The 26335-nt window shown below is 54.4% G+C and overlaps 1 protein-coding gene across 1 annotated transcript; it reads right to left on the bottom strand.

Annotated features, from left to right (window-relative positions):
- Positions 1-2719: 2719 nt before the first annotated feature.
- Positions 2720-25852, bottom strand: SEMA4A (semaphorin 4A). Its single transcript, XM_077841521.1, has 15 exons — positions 25557-25852; positions 23289-23448; positions 18512-18672; positions 18025-18087; positions 17123-17221; positions 15629-15740; positions 15117-15233; positions 14349-14479; positions 12922-13091; positions 11990-12140; positions 11445-11634; positions 10473-10588; positions 10189-10352; positions 8197-8315; positions 2720-4683 (listed from the first exon to the last, which is right to left on the bottom strand). Exons 2-15 carry the CDS (start codon positions 23380-23382, stop codon positions 4004-4006), a joined length of 2367 nt encoding a protein of 788 aa, XP_077697647.1. The 5' UTR covers positions 23383-23448; positions 25557-25852; the 3' UTR covers positions 2720-4003.
- Between the last annotated feature and the right edge of the window lie 483 nt (positions 25853-26335).

Genomic DNA, 26335 nt, shown 5'->3' with positions numbered 1-26335 from the left:
TAGCTTCAATTCCCTGCTCCGCTGCGCACTTGCTGTTTGACCTTGGCTATATCGCCTAGGCCCAGATGCTTCAAAAGTATTTTGGTGTCTAAACACTTTTGAGGATCTGGACCTTAGTTTCTCTGGGCCTCAGTTTCCCATCTGACAAACGAGGATAATAGCACTGCCCTGACTCATAGGGTGTGCGTGAGGATAAACACATTAGCAATTGTGAAGTGCTGAGATGCTACAGGGATGGAGGCCATAGATTGATTTGCAGCGATAACTCTGTGATCTTGTCTCATCTAACAAACTGAGCGGCATTGGGGACGTAGATGTAACTGGTGTGCTGGTGACTCAGTAAGGGAGTGCTCATACCTCGGATCAGATGCTGAATCAATGCTCCCGCAAGGAGTTATGAGTTGCTGTGTGCACAAAATTGTGGTTCTTTGGAATCTTGCGGCTCCTCAAAGGAATTTAGGAGCTTACCTCCTACTGGAGAAAAGTTAACAGAGTAGGCAGCTGGTAATGACGAGTCCTGGCTCCCAGCTCTGCTGACGGCCTTGGGAAAGTCACTCCTACTGCTCTGTGCCCCATTTTCCCTGTGTCAAATGGAGACAATGATGCCCACTTTATCACAGAGCTATGCAAGCCACTAGACATGAGTATTAATATATTAACCCTTCTGACTCAACAAACAGCTTCTCTGCTGCTTCTCATCCTGTAGTTTTGCTGAGAGCTGTTAAAAGGCATTCATCCCAGAGCCAGCTGCCTTTCAATAGTGTTTGGAGTAATCCCTATGGTATTAAACATCAAGTAAATTTAGCTCCTTTAAGACCAACAATCAAAGGAAATGGAATCCAGTCCTTGGTTATTAAACAGATATTTTTACACCAGTCATTTACACCAGTGCAAAGGGCCATCAATGCAGAAGGGTAGTGTTTCACACCCTTTGGTACTGGTGTAAATGACGGGGAAGGTACAGGGCAATGGAGAATCAGGCCCTTTCTCTCTCATTAGCCACACGCGCTTTACATAAGAATAGAAAAGCAGCACGTGAGTGTGACATTCGCTTTTTAATAAAAAATAAAATGTATCCAGAGCAGGAAGATGTACATCTTTCTTTAAAAAAAATAAGGTTAAACATCATAAAACAAGCAATGAAGGGGCAGATCCCCAGCTGGTGTAATGTGGCCCTGCTCCACTGACGTTAATGGGCCCAGATCCCAAGCGGGTGTAAACTGGTCCAGCTCCGCTGAAGTTAATAGTGCCTGATCCCCAGCGGGTATAGATCCGCATTGAGCCCAAGGTGCTACGCTGATGGACGCCAGCGGAGGATCAGGCCCGAAAGCTGTGCTTGCCACTGCAGTCCGAACAACGTGGCACAGACCCCGGTGATCAGCGACACAGAGAGATAGAATGGGCTTTGTCCTGACTGTAAAAGCTCAGGCCCTTGATCGAAGAATCTAGTCACTGTTACAGAGCAGTAGACGGCACATGAATGAGAGCAGGAGGTTGCACACACAGGCTAGGTCTTCACTGCGGAAAGGCCTGCGTACCTCAGAATAAACTCCACATGCCGACGAGGCCCAGGTAGCTGTCAGTGTGGCTTGTCCAAGTGAACCCTGCCCCTCCTGGAGTTCACCTTGACTAGCCACATCAAGGTAAAAACTCCCTGACCTTGTCTCCAGCAGGATTTCACAGTCACATAGCAATCTCCATGTAGATACACCCATTTTTATCCAGTGAACAGAATGAAAGAGGGAAAGGTTCCAGGGAAGAGTTTTGCTTGGATGTTTTTTTGTAAGGGCGTTGAGTCTGTCACCGAGCTCAGACAATGCTCTTACATCAGATCAGGCGGCTATTGTACCATAAGCTGGGGATCTGCTCCCTTTACGAGCATCAGCGTAGTTGCATGGTTAGAAGCCCTGGTGCTAACAGGCATTGCCACTTGAAGCCATCATTTGCAACCATGCAACTGCCCCAGCGTCTGAAATCTCCAGAGCCTGGTTCTCATCTACCTTGACAGAGCAGGGTAAAAGGACCTGGATGTAAATGAGAATCAGGCCCACAGTGCCTGAGAAACCAGTCTTGCACAGAGCAGGGTTAGTGGGTGTGAGTGTAACTGAGAAAGAAGCCTGGATTTTCAAAGGACACCCTGGTAGAACCCGCCCGCGCTGCTGGAAAATGTAACAAGTGAACCCATCCCGTGTTGCGTTGATTTCACTGAAGCATAATAGCAGTGTCAGAGCTATAGCAGACCAGCAATACATGGGGCTAATTTATCCATCACAAAATAATACTGATGCGGTTGAAGAGGGGTTTTAGAAACGAGCAAACTGATCCCATTGGATAGGGAGCAATCTGAAGCCTTTCCCAGGGAAATCCACTCGCCTGGCTGTGTTTAGCCCCGGGTGCAACCAAGTGGTTCGTGCAAAAACCGCACCACGTTTGCGCTCCTGGCTCCGAGGCTCCGAACCCAGTCACTGGGCATTGTCAGTGTGGCTATCGGCCAGCTGCTGGGCTCGGAGCTGGTTTCGGTAGCCACATTCCTTCCGCAGCTGGCAGAGGTGGTGAAACAAAGGGTTCGATGGCTCGTCGCTGCTACCAGGAAAAGTTTAACTTAAATCTAAAAACATTAAATTAAAAAAACAACAACTTCACATTCAGTCACAACCTCTGCCTCCTCCCCATCCCCAAAGCCCCTTGCAAGTCCCCTCCCCTCCCCCCAAGCCGATTTTTCAGGCTGTTGGCTCCAAAACCCCAGGGACTCAGCCTGGTTCTCACTTACACTAAAAGGCCCCTTATACCCCTCCGGCAGTGCAGAGGGGACGTGGCTATAATTTATGCCTCCTTTACCGGACCAGAGTGGTGTAAAGAGGCCTTAGTGTAAATGAGAATCAGGACCTAAAGCCGTCTACCCACACACAGCAGGGAGTGACTGTTCAATGCCCTCTGATGGAAGGACACCCCCCAGAGCAGAGCGCAGTCTCCGTGATGTGGGCCAACTCCGGTCTCCCCGTTGCGGGGGCCAGTTAGCATTGGCTGTTGTGATCCAGACCTCTGGCCAAGCAGGAACTAGACTGGGAGCCCAGCTGCTCATTGCACGCAGGCCGACGAGGATCAGCTATCTGATCATTGCCAGCCGGGGCTGGATTTGAACTGCTGACCCTGCGCTCAAAGGCAGAACATTAGACCCCATATTCAGAGCTGTAAGGAGCCAGATTGGGCCCCGGCAGAGCTACACCCAGCCATCGACTGGCACCAACTGCTTCCCACACAGGGGAGGACCGAGCTGGCCAGGGGCACGCTAGGTAACGTGCAGCTGCAGCATCGCTTATTGGCCTTCGTCCATAGCACTCGCAGAGGGGACGTGGCAACTCCCAGCTAGTCCAGGCCAGCGCAGGGATGTCAATTGCTGGGGGCACCAGCCCGGGAAGCAGCAGCTACGTAGACACAGCGACACTGGGCACATTCAGATCCCACCGCGGGGTTGCTCCCTGCTTGAACCCGCAGCGGGCACTAGCCAGGAAGGGCTCATGCTCTCTTCAGTGCTGCTCTGCCCTCCAGCTCCATTGAACCCAGTCATCTAGAGCCCCAGATGTGCTCCGTGTTTGTCTCTTGGTTGGTGCGGAAACCCAAAAGCGGAAGGGGTTTTTTTTGGTTTTTTTTTTAACGCCCCTCCCACGACTTGGCTGCTGGTGATGCCCAGACAGCGCAGTGAGGCAGGCGGGGCCCATCGCTCTTCAGTGGTGGAGCGACCCACACATGGGCAGGCGGCAGCAGCTGGCAACGGACGAGGAGCAGGTGCAGTTTCTGGGCGCGCGCCGTGTGGGAGGTCTAACCAGCTGATACAACGTTTGTTATGGATTTGGGGGCTGGACGCAGACCGGTTTGTTACTGTAGGGTTGCTCCCAAGCGGTGAGCCACACACACACACACTGGTTTGTTATCGTAGGGCTGCTCGTTACCACGACACGGCTGATTTCGAGACGAAAGGCAGGTCGGGGCAGGCACGGCCAGCTTAAGCTTTCTCCAGAGCCGCCCCTTGGGAGCCCTGCCTGGCCCCCAGGCTGGCGCTTAACCTGTTGTTGTCCGCGTCTATGTCCTGGTACAGCCCCTCCATCTGGACACAGCAGTCCCTGGGGTCCTTGGCCCGCTCCTGGAAGGGCCCTTGGAGCTGTGGGCTCCGGCCTCCGTTCAGCGGCACCTTCTCCTGATTGGACACCTTGGTGGCTTCGGGGGTGTTGCAACCCTGCACCTTGCTCTTGGCCTTGAGCCTGCTGTGGTAGGAGAAGGCGGCCACGGCCATTGCTACGGCCAGCGTCAGTAACAGCAGCACCATCACTGACAGAAACTGCGCCCAGTAGGAGCGGTGCCCGCCCTGCGGGCCTGCCCCCCGCTCCAGCCCTTCCCCGGCCATGCTGTCCCCTCCGCTCTCACTCAGGACGTCGGGGTAGCCGTCGCCCCCCGTGGGGTCCTGCACCGCATAGCGGGCCACAGGTTGGTGGTGCCCGTTCTCGCTGGCCCAGCACGTGTACTCGCCTGCTGCCTGGCGCTGCATGATGATCACCAGCGTCTTATCGTCCAACACCGTCAGCCCCGCCGGGGTCTTCGGCCCCGGGTAGCTCCAGGTGTAATCGGCCAGGGCAGAGAGCTGCGGGCACGGCAGCCGAATCACAGAGTTCAGGGCTGGGCTCAACGCTGGAAAGATACAAGGAGGGGAGAGGGAGCGGTGAGTCTCTGGCTGCCCACCCGGACCAGCTGACGCTGCTGTCCAAAGAGCTGCACCAGCCCCTTGCCACTAGAGCCGGGGCGAGTCACGGCGTTTGCGGGGGAACAAAATTCCTTTCGAACTGGACCGACAGTGACCGGTTTTGTGGCCAATCGAAAAGTTAAAAAACAAAAAGTGTTTCAGGTCAAATGAAAGGGTTCGATTTTTGAGCATTTTTAGGTGGCTAATTCACTCGGAAACGGAAGGAAATGCTGAAGTGAAAAACTGAAACGGTTCAATAGTTTTGGAAATTCGTCAGGGTTTGTTTTTGGCAAACAATTGGTGTGAAACTGACACGAATGCACAAAACGTTTCGGTGTCTCTGAATCAGCAGTTTTCATTACAAACAAAAAATGGTTCTTGTGGAAAAAAAGCTCCACTTCCAACCTGGGCATCCACCCTGGCACCTAGTGAGAAACCCGGATTTTCAAAGGTACTGGGCACCCCCCCATCTCCTCATTCTGCGCCTCAAGGGGGGCTGCCACAAGAGCAAAGCAGTTCGGAAAGTCAGGCCGGGAAGGGCTAGACTCTGAGTGCAGTATAAACTACATGGATGCAACCAGAGTGACTCTGGATTCACACTGGTGTCACTGAGAGCAGAATCCAGGCCCAAACTGGAGTAAACGGGCCCATTTCTCCATTGCCCTGCACCTCGGGCCGTCACCTACTATTGTCTAGGGCGCCCTTGCGCTGGTTGCGGTAGAAACGGGGAGCGAAGAGACAATGCCTGCACTGAAGAGTATATCTAAGTACATTTGGGTGCCGGTTTGCAGCAATCCCAATATTACCAACTTTCGGTTAATAACGACATTTTGCCGGGAGCTGATCCCATCCCACTGGGGATCCAGATCCTGGCAACAGGCAGGCTGCTTAGCGACCGCTGGTTTCGGAAGAAAGGCCCTGGCCACAGGCAGGTTTGCAGGGCTGCAGGCGGAGTGCCGGGGAAGGCACGCTCCAGAGCTCACTGAATAGCAACTTTTGGCTGGGAACCGGGAGATTTGCTAGCCAGCGGCGGCTGCTGTGTCAGACCATGTGTTGGCTGCCGTGTTGGCTGATGCACCAGTGGGGACCTCCGGAGCTAAAAGCAAGAGCGGCTGAAGTGTGAGCTAAGGCTCCCAGCACCAAAACAGCCCCTAATCCTCAGTGGATTGGGCACAGAGGGGCAACTCTACAGTTTGTTATTGTAGGGCTGTCTAGGGGGGCTGGCACCCTGGCGTGGTGTTGCAGGAGTCCAGGGGGGCCTGGCACCCTGGCGTGGTGTTGCAGGAGTCCAGGGGGGCCTGGCATCCTGGCGTGGTGTTGTAGGGTGGTCCAGGGGGGCTGGCACCCTGGTGTGGTGTTGTAGGGTGGTCCAGGGGGGCTGGCACCCTGGCGTGGTGTTGTAGGGTGGTCCAGGGGGCCTGGCACCCTGGCGTGGTGTTGTAGGGTGGTTCAGGGGGCCTGGCACCCTGGCGTGGTGTTGTAGGGTGGTTCAGGGGGCCTGGCACCCTGGTGTGGTGTTGTAGGTTGCCCACAGGGGGGCTGCCACCCTGGAGTGGTGTTGTAGGGTGGTCCAGGGGGGCTGGCACCCTGGCATAGTTTTGTAGGGTGGTCCAGGGGGGCTGGCACCCTGGCATGGTGTTGTAGGATTGCCCACAGGGGCTGTCACCCTGGAGTGGTGTTGTAGGGTGGTCCAGGGGGGCTGGCACCCTGGCGTGGTGTTGTAGGGTGGTTCAGGGGGCCTGGCACTCTGGCATGGTTTTGTAGGGTGGTCCAGGGGGGCTGGCACCCTGGCATGATGTTGTAGGGTTGCCCATAGGGGCTGTCACCCTGGAGTGGTGTTGTAGGGTGGTCCAGGGGGGCTGGCACCCTGGCATGGTTTTGTAGGGTGGTTCAGGGAGCCTGGCACCCTGGCGTGGTGTTGTAGGGTGGTTCAGGGGGCCTGGCACCCTGGCATGGTTTTGTAGGGTGGTTCAGGGGGCCTGGCACCCTGCCGTGGTGTTGTAGGGTGGTTCAGGGGGCCTGGCACCCTGGTGTGGTGTTGTAGGTTGCCCACAGGGGGGCTGCCACTCTGGAGTGGTGTTGTAGGGTGGTCCAGGGGGGCTGGCACCCTGGCATAGTTTTGTAGGGTGGTCCAGGGGGCCTGGCACCCTGGCATGGTTATGTAGGGTGGTTCAGGGGGCCTGGCACCCTGGTGTGGTGTTGTAGGGTTGCCCACAGGGGGGCTGGCACCCTGGAGTGGTGTAGGGTGGTCCAGGGGGCCTGGCACCCTGGCGTGGTGTTGTAGGGTGGTTCAGGGGGCCTGGCACTCTGGCATGGTTTTGTAGGGTGGTCCAGGGGGGCTGGCACCCTGGCATGGTGTTGTAGGGTTGCCCACAGGGGCTGTCACCCTGGAGTGGTGTTGTAGGGTGGTCCAGGGGGGCTGGCACCCTGGCATGGTTTTGTAGGGTGGTTCAGGGGGCCTGGCACCCTGGCGTGGTGTTGTAGGGTGGTTCAGGGGGCCTGGCACCCTGGCATGGTTTTGTAGGGTGGTTCAGGGGGCCTGGCACCCTGCCGTGGTGTTGTAGGTTGCCCACAGGGGGGCTGCCACCCTGGAGTGGTGTTGTAGGGTGGTCCAGGGGGGCTGCCACCCTGGAGTGGTGTTGTAGGGTGGTCCAGGGGGGCTGGCACTCTGGCATGGTTTTGTAGGGTGGTCCAGGGGGCCTGGCACCCTGGCATGGTTATGTAGGGTGGTTCAGGGGGCCTGGCACCCTGGTGTGGTGTTGTAGGGTTGCCCACAGGGGGGCTGGCACCCTGGAGTGGTGTAGGGTGGTCCAGGGGGCCTGGCACCCTGGCGTGGTGTTGTAGGGTTGCCCACAGGGGCTGGCACCCTGGAGTGGTGTTGTAGCGTGGTCCAGAGGGCCTGGCACCCTGGCGTGGTGTTGTAGGGTGATCCAGGGGGCCTGGCACCCTGGCGTGGTGTTGTAGGGTGGTCCAGGGGGCCTGGCACCCTGGCATGGTGTTGTAGGGTGGTCCAGGGGGCCTGGCACCCTGGCGTGGTGTTGTAGGGTGGTCCAGGGGGCCTGGCACCCTGGCGTGGTGTTGTAGGGTGGTCCAGGGGGCCTGGCACCCTGGCATGGTGTTGTAGTGTGGTCCAGGGGGGCTGGCACCCTGGCGTGTTATTTATTACTGGGCTGAGCGCTGCCTTGATTACATTATTTTTGATTGAAGAGTTTCTCCTGGGATTTGCTCCACGATGTTTGCAGAAAGCAGGGCCAAAGCCCACCGGAGACCTGACGCCTCAGAAGCACTGAGCTTGGCCCCGTTCGTTCCTCCCTGGCTCCAGCTCCTCCCTAGAGCAGGCAGCCCCCCCCGGCTCACAGAGGGTCTCCCCAGCCCCCCTCGTAGCATTGCTGGTGTCAGAGTCCCACCCGCCGTTAGACACGTGCCCCAAGCACAGTAAACCCGGAAGATCGATACTCAACTTTTTACCAGGCTGCTGCCCAAGTCGTCCCGAGATCTGGGCGTGGCCCTGCCTTTCCCACCGATCTGCTGGCACGTAGCCCCCGGCCTACCCGTCTCGATGTCCTGCAGCCAGTCGCTCCTAGAGAGAGAGAAGTGACACACTGAGAACCCAAGGCAATGAATTCGCTCTCAAGCCGCTGCTTGACGTGGGGACGGCAGGTGAGCTGGTTGCTGGCCAATGCCAGGTGCCCCAGAGGGAATGAACAGAACAGGGAATCATCAAGTGATCCATTCCCAGCTTCTGGCAAACAGAGGCTAGGGACACCATCCCTGCCCATCCTGGCTAATAGCCATTGAGGGACATGTCCTCCATGAACTTACCTAGTTCTTTTTTGAACCCTGTTATAGTCTTGGCTTTCACAACATCCTCTGGCAAAGAGTTCCACAGACCGATTATGCGTTGTGTGAAGAAATACTTCCTTTTGTTTGTTTTAAACCTGCTGCCTATTCATTTCATTTGATTACCCCTAGTTCTTGTGTTATGAGAAGGAATAAATAATACTTCCGTATTTACTTTCTCCACACCAGTCATGATTTCATAGACCTCTATCCTATCCCCTCTTAGTCGTCTCTTTTCCAAGCTGAAAAGTCCCAGTCTTATTAATCTCTCCCCATATGGAAGCTGTTCCGTGCCCTCATCATTTTTGTCGCCCTTTTCTGAACCTTTTCCAATTCCAATATATCTTTTCTGAGATGGGGCGACACATCTGCACGCAGTATTCCAGATGTGGGCCTACCACAGATTTATATAGAGGCAACATAATATTTTCTGTCTTATTATCAATCAGAGCCATCACCCTCCAGATCTGGGTGCAGCTTGGTGAGATTGTAGAGTCTGCCCGGGACTGGAAGCACAGGGAGTTCTGCAAAAGCGAGGGGCATTGGCAGAGTTGTGTGGGTGGGGAGCTCAGGGCTGGGACAGCGGGAGGGGGTGGAAGCCTGTGGATTGGGATGGAAGCGCACGGGCTGTGGGAACCAGCAGCTCCTCTCCTTCCACCATGTGGCCCCGGCTTCACTGGCAAAGTTTGTTGGTTTGTTTGTTTCTAAAACCTCTCCTGGCTGACGGACAATCTCAGGTCTCGCCTGCCAGCGCCTCAGCCGGGGCAGGGAGACAAGGCAGCCTCGGAGGGCAGCTGGGAGCCTCGCAGGCCAGGTGGACAGATGGGTGCTAGTGGGGCCAGAGGGAGCGTATTAAAAATAGCAGCTTGGATGTATCCAGAGAGCCGCCGTGGAGGAGAGGACAAGAGCTGGGAAGGCACCCATTTCCTGGCGTGAGCTTATTGCAAAGCAATCAGGAAGAAGAAAGCTGAGGGCAGCTGAGCAGTGGGTCCATGGACTAGGAAGCACGTGGCTGTTGCAGGGATCCTGGCTGACACCCACAGGTGACTGGCCAGTGGCACATGCTCTGAGAGTGCCCGTCAGAGCTAGCAAAGTGCGTTAACGACACCGCAGGGCTGTATTCCTGGTGGGCGGTCCTTCGGGCTAGTGCTCAGGGAACACTAGGGGCTTTTCACCCTCCCCTCTCCCCGCACTCCCTGAGGCCCAGAAATACCCGTCTGCCCTTCTAGAGCAGCTGTCCTGGGAGGATCTCAAAGCACTTGGCAAGCTCTGGGAGGCAGGGGAGTGTTATTTTCCCCACTTTGCAGGCAGGAAATAAAGCAAGTCACTTTCCTAAATTCACACAGTGGGATAAGGCAGAATGGAACCCAGGAGTCCTATTTCCCAGTCCCCTGCTCTAACCACCCCCGCCCTACCCCATCCTGGACTTGGGAACAGAGCCAGGAATCCTGACTCCCAGCCCCCTTCCTCTGACCACTAGAGCACACTCCCTTCCCAGAGCAGGGAGTCGAACCCAAGAGTCCTGACTGGCCAGGCTCTGCTCTAACCACTAGACATGCCTGCTTCCCTCTCGGAAGTTACACCTGAGCTGTTCCACACACTGAGCTACTCACGTGTTTTTGTTTGTGGCTCGGGTCTCCTGGCACAACTGGCTGCGCCCGTGCCAGGCACAGTAGGGGTCTCGGGCGAGGACACAGTCAGCACAGCTCCTGTACACGCTGCAGTTGGCCAGCGGCACCTGCAGGACCCCCTTGGAGTACCCCACATACAGGATCCCCTGCCGGGGGGGAGACACACAGAAAATGTCACACAGTTACGTCTACGTCACCTACTTAGCCCCCTGGACAGCGTCTCCCCTTCCTGTCTGCTGCACCAGGCAGCTCTGCAAGTCTCCTACCTTCCCAGGTGAGAACAGAAGGTTCTGCACAGGTTCCGGGTCCTTAAACAGCTGGATTTCCTCAATGATATGAGCACCGCTGGCCAGAGCCACTGCTTTGTGCAGGAATCCTTGATCTGTGGGAGGAAATATAGGGACACAAGTGTATTTACCATGGGGCTGAGACAATGCATCCTCTCTTTGAGGAGCTGATCTCTTCTCTAAGTTGACTGTGTGTAACAAAAGTTTTTAAGTTCTTAGTTTCAGTGGAAGTGGAGTATCTGGATCTAAATGGCTAATCTATTCAATTCTCTCTCTCTCACACACACAATTTGCTTAATTAAAAGAGAACGACCCTTCGTTTATACGGGACCTTTTGCCCCAATATGCCTCCAAAGCACTTTGTTAGCTGGCTGGCACCAACCTTGTCAGGCTTATAGAAACCACGTTGTCCACCACTAAAATGCAGCCACCTCTGGGGTGAAGAGCGGTAAATGTGTTTAACAATGCATGGGACAGGAAGTGAAGGAGAGCCATATCTAACTGAAAGTGCAATGGGCAGGGTGCAATTAACAGACCTGAGATTGGCCAGCAGAATGGGGTGAAACACCCCCCTGCTCTGCTAACACACAAATTCCAAAATAACAAATACACAAATTGGCAAACAAAAAATTGTCAAAATGTTTACATTTTCTTTGAATTTTCAATTTCATTTTTTTCAAAAGGTAAAAAAGCCTCAAAAACTAATTTTTTTTTTTTTGTTTTTTACTTTTTCATTTCATTCCAAACCCCAAAAAGTTTCATTTCGGGTCCACCTGAATCACCTGAATCAACCACCGGAAAACGAATGACCCGTCTGACTCCGGCGATAAGTGCCTGCCCCCATCCCACTGACGCCAATGGGAGCTTTCCCATTGGGTAAACACTCAGCTGGGTGCAGAATCCAGCCCCACGCACTGACGAGGTGCTGTCCCCTGCTCATGGGAGCCGTACCTGTTCCCAGGAACATCACCTCATAGGAGGTGCCCGAGACACTGCGGGTCTGATCGACTGCGATCCGCGTATATTTCACGTTCTGCTTCACCAGCACCGGCTGCTTGTTCCTGGGCACAACCTTCCCATCCATCAGGAAGTGGTTTTTCATGAAGGTCAGGACTTTGTCTGCCGATGGGCGCACTGAGCACTGCAGTGGGAGGACAAAGGCAGGGGATCAGAAGGGCTATCAGAGGTGGGAACTGGGCTAGTGACAGGCTTAGGGGGTTGGGGTTTTTTTGTTCTACGCACCCTTGCAAAGGGGGAAAGCACAGTTGATTATGCCAGCTTCCCGTAAAAAGCAAGGCAGATGGACTATTATCCAGGGAAACTGAGGCACGGAGCAATTAAGTGCCTTGCCCGAAGTCAGCGGCCCCGGCAGAAATTGAACCCAGGTGTCTTGAGTTCCAGCCGCCTGGCTTAACCCCAAACCTGTCCTGCAAAGTCATCCTTCGGCACACATCCTCATGCCGTGAAGTTAGATGCGTGAAGCAGGTGATACTCACGCTGCCAGGGCGGGGCTCAGGGACCGCATCGCTGTATGTCATCCACCGGGAGCTCTCCTTGTTCAGCTCCTTGTATTTGCCGTTGAAGACTCTTTCGATGTCCTCCAGGTTGAAAGCGCACACCGCCGTGCTGCCTGCATCTCCCATCTGCCTGCCAAGGGACGAGTGATCCTGTTGGTGGTACACGCCAGCGCTAGGGGGACACCCTGAGGTGGGCAGGTCAGATGTGGGATCCAGCCACACCCTGCCTGTGACGTGTGGGTCAGTGGGCATGGGAAGTCCACCCCTTTGGGGCCCTCTAGAAGGGCTGTTCCTTGGCCATATAAACCTTCTGAAATAATAATGCCAGGTGCTTCCACAGCAACCTCCATCCAGGGCCTCCAAACACTTGCAAAGCATCAACCCTCACCACCCCACAGCGACAGGCACTTGCCTATGAATAGAATCCAGGAGTTCTGACTCGCAGCCCCCTCTGGCCACTGGCCCATGCTCCTTCCTAGAGCTGAGCAAAGAACCCAGGCATGCCAACTCCCAGTCCCCAGTGCTCAATTAGATCACACTCACACCTAGATGTGGGACTAGAATCCAAGAGTCCTGACCCCAAGCCACCTGCTCTAACCACTAGACACCAGTCTCATCTCTTAGGTCTGAAATTTACTAAGCAACTTCTTCAGCAATACCATGTGGCAAGCAGTTCCACAGGTTAATTACATCTGCTGCAATAATGAAATATTTAGGGTGAACCATAACGCAGAAGGGGTCCTACTTTCTGGGTTCAGCATACCCATTTAAATGGGCCTGATGGACAGACCCCACCCCCCAAAATGTCCTTCTTGCGATAGGGGACTTGTGGCTGTGCGGGCCTGGGAATACATGGGTCCTTGGGGGATTTCTGAGCCCTTTGGGCAGGAGAGGAAAGTTTCCTGCCTTACCATTGTGAAGTGAAGACTCCATAGAAGACGGCGCCCCCTCCTGGCTGGGGTAGGACAAAGGCGTGATGGATCACGTTGAAAGGGAAGTGTCCCGGCTGGAAGCACATCAGCTGGGCTTTCAGGAACGTGGTCCATTTCTTCTGCAGCACCTTCTCTCCTCCGACGTCATTCTGCAGGAGAGAGGAATGCCCGGCCACCCGGACCGGAGCAGGGCCTCTCCTTAAAGGGATGGCTGAGAGGACGGCTTGTCCTGGGGGTCAGCACGCAGCCATGCTGCCATTGTGCTGGTACAACTCCGGGTGTGTGTGCTGCCCCGGAAAGGGGAAGAGTTATTCTGAATGAAGGGAAGGTCTGAGAGGAAGGATGGCCCTGTGGGTAGACCCAAACTCAATCCCCTGCTCAAAATAAGAAGGGGGAGTTCTAGTGGTACAACTGTGGTGAGTAAACCAACCACCAGGCTCTCATCAGCTGATGTTCCAGACAATGATGTAATAAGCCCTCGTGCGCAGTCAGTGAGATATGAGGAACTAAAAAGGTGGACACAAGCAGGAAACCACCCAGACAGTGGTAACGGGCTGTTAGGAGGCTAGTGGGCCAGCTTAAGATACAGGATTAATAGATTCCAAGGCCAGAAGGAACCATTGTGGTCGTCTATCCTGACCTCCTGTATAGAACAGGTCAGAGAGCTGCCCCAAAATCATTCCTCGAGCAGCTCCTTTTGAAAAAAATCCAATTTAAAAATGGAGAATCCACCATGACCCTGGGTCTTTTGTTCCAATGCTTAATTACGTTCACTGTTAAAAATTGACGCCTTATTGCCTGTCTGAAATTGTTCGGCTTCAACTTCCAGCCATTGGCTCGTGTTAGACCTTTTCCTGCTAGACTGAAGAGCCCATCATCAAATATTTGTCCCCCACACAGATGCGTATAGACGGTGCTCACGCCGCCCCATAACCCACATGGAGCGATGGGGTCCGAATGCAGGGCGTGGCTGCAGGAACAGTTGCAGTGTGACCCTGAAAGGCAGCGGAGGCAGGCCAGCCAGCTGGTTCTTGGGCCCCAGGGAAACGGGGCAGCATCTGTCTATATCTGTAAATAAACAGGTGACACCAACCACCTTTCATCCAAATGGAACCGTCCCAGATTTTGGCTAGAGCCCAGCTCTGGGAGGGGGTAACTGAATTTTATTCTTCATCAATGTCACTGTCTACTATGGTCCCATCAGCTACATCTATGCAAGGCCCCCGGCACAGCTCTGAAGGCAATCAAGCTGCCTAGATGCCACAGAAGGCAGAACGGAGGCCCTGTGTTACTGGTGGGTCAGTTGTCATCACCGGGGCAGGCCACAAGCAGGAGAGACCACAATGCGAGGGTACGAGACATAGGCGCACAGGTGCTCCAAGAGCCAGCTCGGGCCTGCTTCATACCTTGCACACACGAGCCACTCGGGAGACCATGAGCTTCTCAAAGAAATCAAACTCCTCGGCCGTCTCCTCAAAGAAGAAATAGACCTTCTCGTCTCCAGGGATGTTGGCGGAGGCCACGAAGCCCGCGTCGACTGTGGGGAGAAGGAGACCAGGCGGGTTAGATGCCGAATCCCTGCGCACTGCTTCCCAAGGGCAGATGGGGGGGCATGTAAATATTCATGGGAGACGGTGGACTTGTTGCCTAGGAAACACATCCGAGGGCCAGTGGGCACCAGCCATTCGCCTGTTGGCTAATAGGTGACGGCGACCCGAGCAAAGAGTCCCTGGGCCTGATTCTCACTGATGTGAGGCCCTGTTAAGCAGCTAAAGGGCCTTAATGAGAGGGGGACTGGTCCCCTGAGAATCCTTCCTGAGCAGGGTCCTCCCTGGCCATCGTGGAGCTGCACCTGCCCCAGCTGAGGGGGCAGATTGTGGGCATGAGTAGAGTGCACTGTGCTGTGGTTATTCTCTGCTTTCCAGGGATGGCAGGGGGCCACAGGGAGCCCAGTGTAAATTAGAGCAGCCCCGAGGCTGCTCTAACTGGCCCCGGAGCCAGCCTGAGCACAGCCTCAGCTCAAAGGGTGTTGCAGCCTCTCATCCCATCCCCACCAGGTAACAGAGTCAGGTCCTGTGTCTGGAAGACCATAAATGGGCAGCTGTCGATTTCAGATGCTACCTCAGCCCCTGCCCTTCCCCACAGCAGGAGCAGGCCCTCCTACCCATCCTCACCATTCAGCCACCTGAGGAAGGCATCGGTCTTCAGCAAGGTCCTGCTGCTCAGGGCGCGGGAGATTATGGGCTCGTTGCCTTGGAAGTTGTTCATGGTCCCCGTGTAGAGCTCCCCACCTGCAGGAGGAGAGAGGCGGTGAGGGAAGCCCGGGCCGGCAGCAGTGCCGGTGCCTCTGGGCTTGGTTATTTAGTCAGAGAGAGGTAAAGGGCTTTGAGACCTGGGACTCGTTATCCTGATGGATCAGAGTGGGTTACCCGGGCATTGAGGGATAAACCTACATCTCTAAGACAGCATCAAAGGAAGACAGCAGGACCTTAAAGGCCTCTTTCAAGCCAGCCCCAGGCCTTTGAATCCTGGACTTGCTGCACCGAAGACATGGGACTTGACGGGTGCAGCTCAAGACCGAATCCTCTGCTTCTAGGCACTATAATGGTAGGGCTGCGGGTTCCACCTCCCTCCCCATCACGCAGTCACTGCACAGCCCATGGTTTCCAACGAGCTCCAGACTCACCCACCAGGATGGCCGTATACTTGTGGCTGGGGTCGAAGGGGCACTGTCCCTTCCCATCCTGGAGGAGGGGCTGCCCTTGGCTGACAGAAACCAGGCTGAAATTCTCCAGATTCTGCAAGGAATTAGAAATCAATCCATCAGTCGCAGGACAAGAACAAAGCAAACGGTGGTCGCTTGAGTTCAGTCTAGAGACAGATCCCCTCCAGGCAACAGGACGGGGGAATCCAACTTTCATAATAAAGATAACTCTCTATGTTATATTATAATCGATGTGTTTTACCAAGGAGGTCACCCACAGGCCAATGGCAGTGCCAGGAATGGAAGCCAGGTCTTCTGAGACCTGGCCCAGGGCTGTATCCATTACGCCACACTCATAATATAACCCCAATAAAGTCAAATTATAATGGAATCCCAATAACCAGGAACCCAAAATCAGGACACCCGTGAATTTTGGAGGAGAACCCAGGGTAGCTCAGATTAGCTCTCTCTTCTGGTGACTCCAAAAGAACAGGGCCAACTACTCTCAAACGTGGCCGCTTGTTTTTGCATATCTACTTCTTTTTGGCTACGCAACTTGAGAAAATCAGAGGCCAGGTTTGAAAATGTCGACCCAGGTTCCTGTAAACTCACCACTTCTCCCGTGAACCCGGGCCTTTTATCTGGAAAGGAAAATAACCAGAAAATAGAAGAGGCTGCTTAGCATACACCCAGAGCCAACAGAGGGCAGCAAAGCCTCTTCTGTAGAGACTAGAATTCAAGTCCTGACTCTGAATAATAGAATATTAGGGTGGAAGGGACCTCAGGAGGTCATCTAGTCCAACCCCCTGCTCAAAGCAGGACCAATCCCCAGTTTTTGCTCCAGATCCCTAAATGGCCCCCTCAGAGATTGAACTCACAAGCCTGGGTTTAGCAGGCCAGTGCTCAAACCACTGAGCTATCCCCCCCACTCGCTCTGACCACTAGACCACACTACCTCTCAGAGCTAGAAATAGAACCCAGGAGTCCTGACTCCGCCCTCTTTGCTCTCTTGGTCTCCTCTCTCTCACACACATCATTGACAAGGCAGTCAATAAAGGCCAGATTTTCCAGCGTTTAAGTGCTTAAAGATAAAGGTAGGCATTTATTGGGATCTTCAAATGCACCTAGGCACCTAATTCCCTTTGAAGACCAATGGGACTAAGGTGCTACTGTAAATCCCAATAGGTGCCTAGCTGTGTCATTAGGTGCCTAAACCCCTTTGCCTTCTGTGTCCCGCCAGTCCGGGTCAGGATTTAGGTAACACTACACAGTGCAGTCTGGGGAACTGGAGGGCCAGAGAGAGTCACAAGGTCTCTGTGTGGCCAGCAGCCTCAGTGTCAATCACAGACCAGACCTGCCTCTTCTGTGAGCCTCGGCCCATTTCCGGAATGCAGGCTCTGACGCGATGTGCCGGGTGAAACTCAGACAGAAGGTGCTGGAGTCAGAGCTTCCCGCCAGCCCAACGCAGACACTCACAATGTAAGAGCAGGTGGGGCTGAAGGCATAGGTCCCACAGGTGTACAGGTGAGTCTGATTCACTGGCTCTAGGACACGGATGAAGTTGAAGCACTCTGTCTGTGGGAGAAAAGCACACACCACTTAAAAAACAACAGCTCAGATTTCAGGTTGCTTCACGGGCTGCACAGAACAGGGTCACTATGCTCAGCACTGACATGCAGCCACCTCTGGGGTGGAATGCAGCCGTGATTTAACAGCAACATCTCATTGGGATCACTTACCCATAATTAAAATGCAGCCACTTCTGGGGTGGGACTTAGCAGCAGTTCAATAACACAGAGCAATGCTACACAGGGATCACTAGTCAGCATTAAACAGCATCCACCTCTGAAGTGGAACGCGACAGCTGTTCAACAGCGCATAGCAATGCTGCACAGGGATCACTCACCCAGCCCTAAAAAGCAGCCACCTCTAGAGTGGAGCATGATAGCTGTACAGTTTAGGAGAAGAAGAACACGACCAAGCTGAGCTGCAAGGGGAAGTTAGGGAGGCAAATGAAGAGTTGGCCAGGACACCAGGATTAACACCCCCATGCATGGGATGTTTTAAAAGACCCCAAGCACAAGCCAGCGCCCCCGGAACCCCACGCTGAGACCCTGAGAAGAATGCCACCTAGTCCACCAGCAAGCACTATTGCTTCCTTTGCAAGTTGTGGGAGTGAGAAACCAGGCTGAGGAATTGCACCTGGCTTGACACCACCTCTCACGGCACCACAAAGCACCCACCCACCCACCCCAGCACCCACCCCTCAGCATTGTCGCCAGCTCTCCACGCCCTCCATATACACTCCAAGACTAACTGTGCCCTCGAGGGGCATAATACAACCCACACCAGCATCAGCATCTCCCCCAGCTCCTTACCAGATTGCTTTTCTTCTTAAAGACACACTCCTGCTTTTTTTCAGGCACGGGTTGCCACACTATCTGTAAGGGGGGGAAAGAGAGAGATTCTTCAAAGTTTGGGAGGAAGATTCCACCTGGAGAAAAGGTCAAGAGCCTGTAAAAGTGCACTGGAAGGAAAGGAAGCTGCTGAGAGCAAAATTCTCAGGGAGGGGAGTATGATCTAGTGGTCAGAGCAAGGGGGTTAGGGAGTCAGGACTCTTCACTTCAGTTCTGTTCTCTCTAGAGGCTTCTGCTTAAGGTTCAAAGCACTTTACCAACATTCATGAATTACAGCTCACAATTCCTGAGTAACATTATCCCCACTTGACAGATGGGGAAACTGAGGCATGGGAAGAGGAACAGAACCCAGATCTGACTTCCACTTGCCCCGCCTCCGGGATCAGCTTGCCTCCCTCCTGCACCCCAAATGCTCCCCACTCTCTGGGGAAGGTCGAGTTCTACTCACTGAGCCTGTCAGCTCCATGGACCCAGCACTGTCCACCCGGAGGGAGAGGATGGTATCTCGAGCTCCCACATACAGAGTGCCTTCATCTTCGTTCAAGAGGAAAGTATCATAGTGGAAGGTTCCATCCTGGCTGAAGCTGGTTAGGGTCCTCCGGGGGTCTCCTGGCAGGGATCAAACAGTGCATGGTGGATGATACTTAGCACCTATATAGCACAACGTGGGTCCTATATACCATACAGAAGCACCCACATACTGTAAACTGGCACCTATATGCCACAGCTTGGCACCTATATTCCATAACTCAGCACCGTATATGTAAAGTGGCACCTGTACAGAATAGCCTTAGAGTTGGTTGAAAATTTCCCAACAGAATGGGGGTGTTTTTTTTTTTGTCAGAAACACGCTGATTTCCACAGAATTTCATTTTTTTATGAAAATCACCTAAACAAAGTGTTTTGATCATGCAACAGAATGCTCTGTTTTCTTTTGTTTCACAATTTATTTGATATGATTTAAAACAATCAAAATCAATTGACTCGAAAAAATTTAAAAAAAAATTCATTTAGGAGGAATTGTTGAAATTCTACGTTTCATTCCCATTCGGAACAAAAAACAATTTTGAAATGGCGGAACTTCCTGCTAAAACCAGAAACGTAACTTGCCCCAAAATGCTACATAACACGTATGTGTTGTAACATAGCATCTATCATAAGAACAAAAGAACGGCCCTACTGGGTCAGACCAAAGGTCTATCTAGCCCAGTGTCCTGTCTTCTGACAGCGGCAAATGCCAGGTGCCCCAGAGGGAATGAACAGAACAGGGAATCAATCATCAAGTGATCCATCCCCTGTCATTCATTCCCAGCTTCTGGCAAATATATCACAACTTACCATGTATATGTTGTAACATAGCATCTGTATACAGCAACTTACATGTATATACCATAACTTAGCATCTATATGCCATAACGTAATACATATGTGTGTACCATAAGAAAGCATGTATGTGGTACAGTGGCGAAGGCTCTGGACCGGTGGTTCTCAAAGCCAGTCCGCTGCTTGTTCAGGGAAAGCCCCTGGTGGGCTGGACCGGTTTTTTTTACCTGCCGCATCCGCAGGTTCGGCCGATCGCAGCTCCCACTGGCCGCGGTTTGCCGCTCCAGGCCAAAGGGGGCTGCGGGAAGCAGCGCGGGCCGACCACTGCTCTGGATTACGACTCAGGAGATCTGGATTCTAGTCCAGTCTCGGCTGGAGACCCACTGGGTGACCTGGAGCAAATCATTTCCCCTCCCACATTTGGTTTGCCTTGCGTATGGAAGCACCACAGGGCGTGGCCTGGCTCTCACTGTGTGTCTGTACAGCTCCTAGCACAATGGGGCTCTGATCTCAGTGAAGGCCTCTTGGAGATAATGCAGATAAATAATAAACGCATGTACTGTAACAGAGCACCCATATATTGAAACATAGCATCTCTCTCTCTATAAACACACACTGTAACTTAGAACCTACATACTGTAATGTAGCATATATACACCACAACTTGGCACCTATATACTGTAACATAACCTAGATACTGCAACTTAGTGCCTATGTAATGTAATGTAGCATGTTATATCCCATAGACTTCCAGTGCTCTTGGGGTCTGACCCAAAGCCCACTGAAGTCAAAGGAATTGACGCGGAGAGGGGGTTGGAGCAGGCTCTGTAGGCTGTATGACACTGGCAGAAGGAGCAGCCAGCGCATGGCAGTGGAAATGTCCCTGGAGCCGGTGCTGCTGCTGGCAGGACCCTACAAAGGGCCTGGGGGAAGAGCGTGGCCTTTTCTCAGCAGCAGCAAGCTGAGGGTGGGTGGGAAAGAGGAAGGCGGTGACTGCTGGTGACTCAGTAGGGGGTGCTTTTCCCTTGGAGGCAGTGCTGACCCCAATGCCCCAGCCCGGTGCTGCAGGGGGCGGGGTGGGGGCTCAGCAGGGGGCGCTCTCCCCTCTGTGCCCACCTCAACGTGGAGTTAGGGAGTGCTGAGCTGCCAGAAGGATGAGACAGAAATAACGAGGACTGGCTCATTTGTGATCATTGAAGATCCTGCAGTGTTTTTGCAAGGGTGAAGTCTTGACAAGGGGATGCAGATTCAGCCTAGAATACTATAAATACGTTTCCTGAAGGCCTCAGAGAACCGGAAACACTTCCCTGGCCATTACTGTTTATTTATATATACCGAAAGCAAATAGACAAAAAAAGTCCCCAGTGGCATTTGCATCCCAAATTGCAGCCACGTCCTAGGATTGTGTGTGTTTGCTCTGCAGAATCACAGAGATGAACAGCAGGAAGGGACCTCCCAAGATCATCTAGTTCAGCCCCACCCTCCCCCGCCCCCCGAACAGAAACTGACTAGATCCCAAAGCCAAAGTGACTTGTCTATTTCCAGAGCTGAAGCAAAAAACAAAACCAAACCAAAGGGTGAAGTAAGAAAATTAGATCTTGCTAAACTCTTATTGATTTAATAACCTACCACAGGGGAGGGAAATTGTTTTATTAAAATATGCGGGTGGAGGGGAGGCCTGATCCTCACTACTCTGGCAGCATAACACGAGAGCCAATGTCATTTACACACCACTTTGAGGCCCCTTTTACTCTGCACGAATGAGGTAAAGGAGTCAGGCTGAGTATCAGGCTCATTATTTTATTCTGGACAAATTCCAACTCCTCTAATTACAACCGTGCCTCCTGCTATTAGGAAGCATTGCCTGATACTCAGCCTGACTGTTCCTTTGCTCCATTTTCTGTTACTCGGAGCAAGGATTCTGTAACGCCGGCATTGGACATGGACTCAGGGGTTCTATTCCTGGCTTTCAGCAACTCGCTTCAGTCCAGATCCTCAACGATATTTAGGCACCTAACTCCCTTGGTCTAGGTGCCTAAACACTTTTGGAAATCTGGGCCATAATGTCTCAGTTTCCCATCTGTAAAACTGGGAGAACAATCCTTCCTTTCTCCCACCCTCAGCCTGTCTTGCCTATTTAGCTTATAAGATGTCCAGGGCAGGGACTGTCTCTCACTGTGTCTATGCAGCTCCTAGATTGGATCCTCTAGGTGCTAACAATAATAAATACTCCTTTCTAAACCCTCTCAAACCATCCTGTTTCCTTGACATTCAAGTGCTCGTTAGATGCTTGTCCTCTCTTGCCAAGTCAGTCATATTTAGCTCTTCTCATTTCCCCTCCTAAATCAGATCCGTCTCCCGCACCCAACAATCCCTTCCCAGTTCAGCGGAAACCGCATGATATTTCTTTTCTTTTCAGAAGGAGCTGAAAGGCGATCGGGTTTAATAGATGGCTGCTCGCTAGAGAGGCTGCAGCTGGAATTTGTTTTCATGGGGTGCCAGCAGATGCTGGGGTAATTATAAGCATTCCCCGGAGCTCTGGTGTGTACTGCCTCTGGGTTTGGAAAAGGAAGAATGCATTCGCTTTGTACAATCAGGGCCTGATCCAAAGTTGGTGGAAAGACTCACGTCACCACAGCCCAAAGGGACTGTTGCGATCATCTACTGTGACCTCTTGCCCAGGGCAGGCTAGCTAGAGAATGTCAGACTTCCAGGCCAGTTCCTTGGGGTAGGAAAACTGGGCCCATCTGGGATTTGAACTCAGGCCCGTTCAAGCCACTGGCAACCCCTGTGGGCTTTGTATCAGTTCCTTGGTGTGCTGACAGCTGTTCCTTTGGTCTATAGCATCTCCAACTCTCCCGACTGTGAATATCATCGTTGTTGCCCCGATGGGAACCCTGAGGTACAGAGAGCCAGCCAGCTCTACGAATAGAACCCAGGTGTCCTGGCAGCCAGTCCTGCCTAGCTCCAGCCTTGGATAGGGGCTGGATTGCCAGTCCCAGGGTGCTCTCTGTAGGAGCTGGGGAAGAGCAGCAAGGGCAGAAACATAGCAAGCTCCCCATGCACTCACTGTGCCCCTGCCCCCCCATGGCTCCACTCCCTAAATACCTCATGCACTTGGCTCACACTGGCACACCGCTCCCCCCAAGCAGCTCCCTCCCACCCCCTGCCCCGTCTTCCCTATTGGAGGCCACGATGCCGTGTGAGCAAGGCTGGCTCGGCACAGCCCTGTGGAGATCACTTTCTACAGCCCCCATTGGCTCTGATCTAAAGTCCAGCAGGAGCCTTTCCACTGAATCCGGTGGGCCCTGGATCAAGCCGCAGGGTGAGCCCTGCCGGAAGGTGGCATCAACGTTAGGCCCACGATGCCCCAAGCCGGGGCACAGGGATAGAGTTCAGGATCTGAACTCACATCTTCCCCCTCCATCCTCCCTCCGAAGCACCTGCCTCCATCCCCTTCTCAACCTCGCAGGGGAAAAGCAGCTTCCGAGATCAGAGCCCTGCTCTTTACATGTGCCGCATCGACAGGGAGATTTGAGATGCCCCCCCTCGCCCCCAGCCATTTCGCAGCCCCCCAGTCCTGGCTACAGGCAAGGAGCCTCTCTCTCTGCCGGCGCCCCATGCCCCTCCCCCCGGGCCTGGGAGGCTGACAGCGGGCCATTCGGAGGGGCGCCGTTCTCTCCTTCTCTTCCTTTAACCCCTTTCTTCATTTCCTCCTTCCAACGGTCTCTCTCGCTTTGCTTTCTCCATTTTATTTATTCTCGCTGCCGTATCTGTCCAGGCCCGTCTGTCTGTCTTTGCACTCTTCTTTCCTTTTCTTCCTTCCTTCCTTCCCACCACCCCTCTTTTCTTGCTTTCTCATCCATCCATCCTTCTTTCTCCCCCGAGCCCCCTTTGCTCACCTCTTGGGAAGGTGACCCTGGGAAGCAGATCTGCACACAGGAAGGTGGTGGGCATCACCAAACTACACAGGAGGCAGAGCGCCCGGCCGGGCATGGCTGGTTATCTGCAAAGGGTGAGGCCCTCGGTGAAATGTGCAGGGGCCCAGCCCCAGCTGTTGAGCTGTCAAGAAAGCAGGATGGGGAGAGATGGTTGAAACGAGCGAGGTAACCACATGAAAGAGTCCCCGCCCCAGCCTCCCACCTGGAGCGGAAGCGCTCGGCTGGAGAGAGGGCCGTACGCAGTCATGCTTCACCGGGGCAGAGCTTTCTGCCCCTTCGCGCCATCACGGGAGCCCCGCAGGCAGCCGCAGCATCAGGGAGGAAAGAAGCCTTTCCAGCTGCGAGCGGGGCCGGCATGGGGCCATGGTGATACTGGGAGGCTGACCCAGGTGGCAGGAGATGCCAAGGAGAAGCCTCTCGGGGCTTGATTCTCGGCAGTTCGGCTCCTGCTGCTGGGGCAAGATGGATGCGGGAGATGCCTTTAAGCCTTTGCACCCCTCATGTTCTGGGACTGTGCAGGGCTCCACCCAGCACCCCCGTATCAATTGGAGCAGCCTCAAGGCTGTTCTAACTTGCACTCTGCCCACTATAGGCCCTGGGATCAAAGAAGAGCTCACAGCACTCCGGCCACACCCCCTATGCTGGGTGGGCGTGTCATGCGTGTCCCCTCCAGTCCACATACAAGATAATAGCCTACTGCCACTGCCAGTTGATGGGGCAGCTTTTTTAGCTCAGGTTGGTGCCATCTTCGCACCCAGACTAACTCTTCCTGTAGTGGTGCCCGGGTCAGGACCCCCCCCCACCCCAAGCCGATGCTTACACAGTGTTCCTGTCCTCATCACATCCCAAGCCCCTCTCTGCCATCCCTCCTCTTGCTCCCGAAACCTGATTCCCCCTCCCTCCCCCCGTCGCTCAACTTGTTTCTCATGCTCTTTTCGGCGGCGGGGAGCCCTTTATGGAGACTATATGGCCAAGCTGCCCGGGTCCCGCTCGCCCTCCCCAAAGGGTTGGGGAATGTGTGTTCCTGGCCTCGATGATCTTTTGGGCCAGATCCAAGCCCCAATCCAAAGCCGGCTGAAGTGGGAGCTTTTCCACTGACATCCCCAGTGGGCTTCGGATCAGGCCTTCTGGCCCCTCCCTGGCGTGAGCCCTGCAGCCCCAGCATTTCAGAAACACCTCGCAGAACCGCCGGGCACTGCTGGGGGCTGGGTCGAGGCAGGCATTTGCATCCGGGGCTCCCAGGAGGTGGCAAATTCCCCAAGCGCTCCAGCGAGCGGAGCTCGAAAGCCACCGACAGCTGAGTGACAGGCTGACCCGGGCCCCCAATGCTGTCTCCACACACAGTCCTTCCTCCTCCTCCTCCTCTGCACCCCAGCCAGATTGCAGCAACTGCAGCCGCTAAGCTGAGATGTTGAGCCTGTTGCTGGAACCGGTGTGGAAAGAGGAGGTTGTGAAATGTGGGGCGCTCGCGCGGCTCCCCTGGGGGCAGGAAATGATTGACCCTGACCGTGCTCAAAGCCACTCTGGCCCCTGCCTAACCTAGAACCTCCCCAACCCCTGAAATGCAGCCGGAGGCAGGGCAGGAAGATGCCTCAGTGCCCACCCCCAGTGCCCTGGCAGGGCCCTACTGTCCCAGCTCTGGGCAAGAGAGGTAATCCCCGCCCCGAGCTGTTTGTTACTCTGCCAAGCCGCAGCCTCATCCCGCCTTGCAACTCTAAACCTTGTTCTCTCCTCTGCATGAACGGCAGCTAATAAACCAGAGGGTGGGGATGGGTGTGGGGGGGGGGGAGGGCAAACGCAGCCCTGGGGTAACTGCACTGACTGCAGGGTGCTTACGCCAGCAAGGACTGGCCCGTAGACCAGCAAGGTGACGCCCAGACTCCAAGCTGTACACACAGACCACATGCTAGCGCGGGACGGGACCCGGCGCCTGATGCTGCGGGGGCCCAGGGGCGGGAGGAGGGATTTTTAAAAAGGAGAAAGAAAAGAAAACCCCTCCCTTCAAATACCAGCTCTGAAAGTGCCCCCCTTCCCCGTGTTTCTAGCAGAGAGTGGAAGCCCCTTCAAGTCCCCTCTCTATCCCGGATCCCCTTGCCTGGTGCTACTGTATAAGAGATTCTGCTCTCAGCACCCAGTGCAGAGCCGCTCCCCCTGGGCCCAGCGCCCCCCGAGCTCTGCCTCGGATCCCTGCAGAGCGGGATCTGGCTGCTCATTCTCCAGCGAAATTACCTCTCCTGGGGCTGAGGTCAGAGGGCACAGGCGGAATTAGCGCAGACTTTCGGCCAGCATCATCCATTGGCAGCTAAGCCCCTGGTAGATCCCCCCAGCGCTGCATGGATGGACTCCCTGGTCGGTGCCCAGTGCCCATTGGAGACGTCCTGGGGTGGCCTCTGGGCCCATGGGATTGGAATGACGAGCCCAGCTCCAGCCGGAGGGGCTGGCTCCTGGGTTCACTCTGCTCCCAGACGTGGCTTCGGTTCCTTCCCCTTCCCCTCCTGTCCAACACTAGGGCCGGGGAGCTGAGGCTGTTTCAAGTCTCCAGCTCACACTGGCAGCTGCCTGGGCTGGGGAGGGGAAGGGCACAGCTAGATCGGTGTCACAGTGAGTCAGGGAACCAGAAAGTCCAGCCTCCCCGACTCATCCTGACAGCTCAGAGACCTTCCCCTGCTCCCCCCAGCCAGGCAGAAAGCAGCTTCCTTGGGTGGTTGCTTTGATAGGAAACAAGAGCTTTTAAAGGAGGTGGCATGGCCCAGCAGATGGAGCAGGAATGGGGGCCAGGATGCCTGAGTTCTATTCCCAGCTCTGGGAGAAAATGTGGGCTAGAGGTTAGAGCAGGGGGACTGGGAGTCAGGACGCCTGGGTTCTATGCCTGACCATTGGACGGGGAGTGGGATCTAGTGGTTAGAGTGGGGGGGGGGGCACTGGGAGTCAGGACGCCTGGGTTCTATTCCTGACTCTGGGAAGGGAATGTTGTCTAGCGATTAGAGTGGAACTAGCAGCTCCCGGAC

Source organism: Eretmochelys imbricata, chromosome 24 (assembly GCF_965152235.1).
Source record: "Eretmochelys imbricata isolate rEreImb1 chromosome 24, rEreImb1.hap1, whole genome shotgun sequence".
Classification (NCBI taxonomy): domain Eukaryota; kingdom Metazoa; phylum Chordata; order Testudines; family Cheloniidae; genus Eretmochelys; species Eretmochelys imbricata.
This window is presented reverse-complemented; position numbering and strand designations above follow the sequence as displayed.

Excerpts from the sequence above, each read along its gene's own strand:
- SEMA4A (XM_077841521.1), bottom strand. The coding sequence starts at position 23,382 with ATGCCCGGCCGGGCGCTCTGCCTCCTGTGTAGTTTGGTGATGCCCACC. Across the intron at positions 17,222-18,024 it reads TTAAGAAGAAAAGCAATCTG|ACAGAGTGCTTCAACTTCAT; the intron begins GTAAGGAGCTGG and ends TTTCTCCCACAG. Across the intron at positions 10,589-11,444 it reads GGTGATGTTCCTGGGAACAG|ATCAAGGATTCCTGCACAAA; the intron begins GTACGGCTCCCA and ends TTCCTCCCACAG.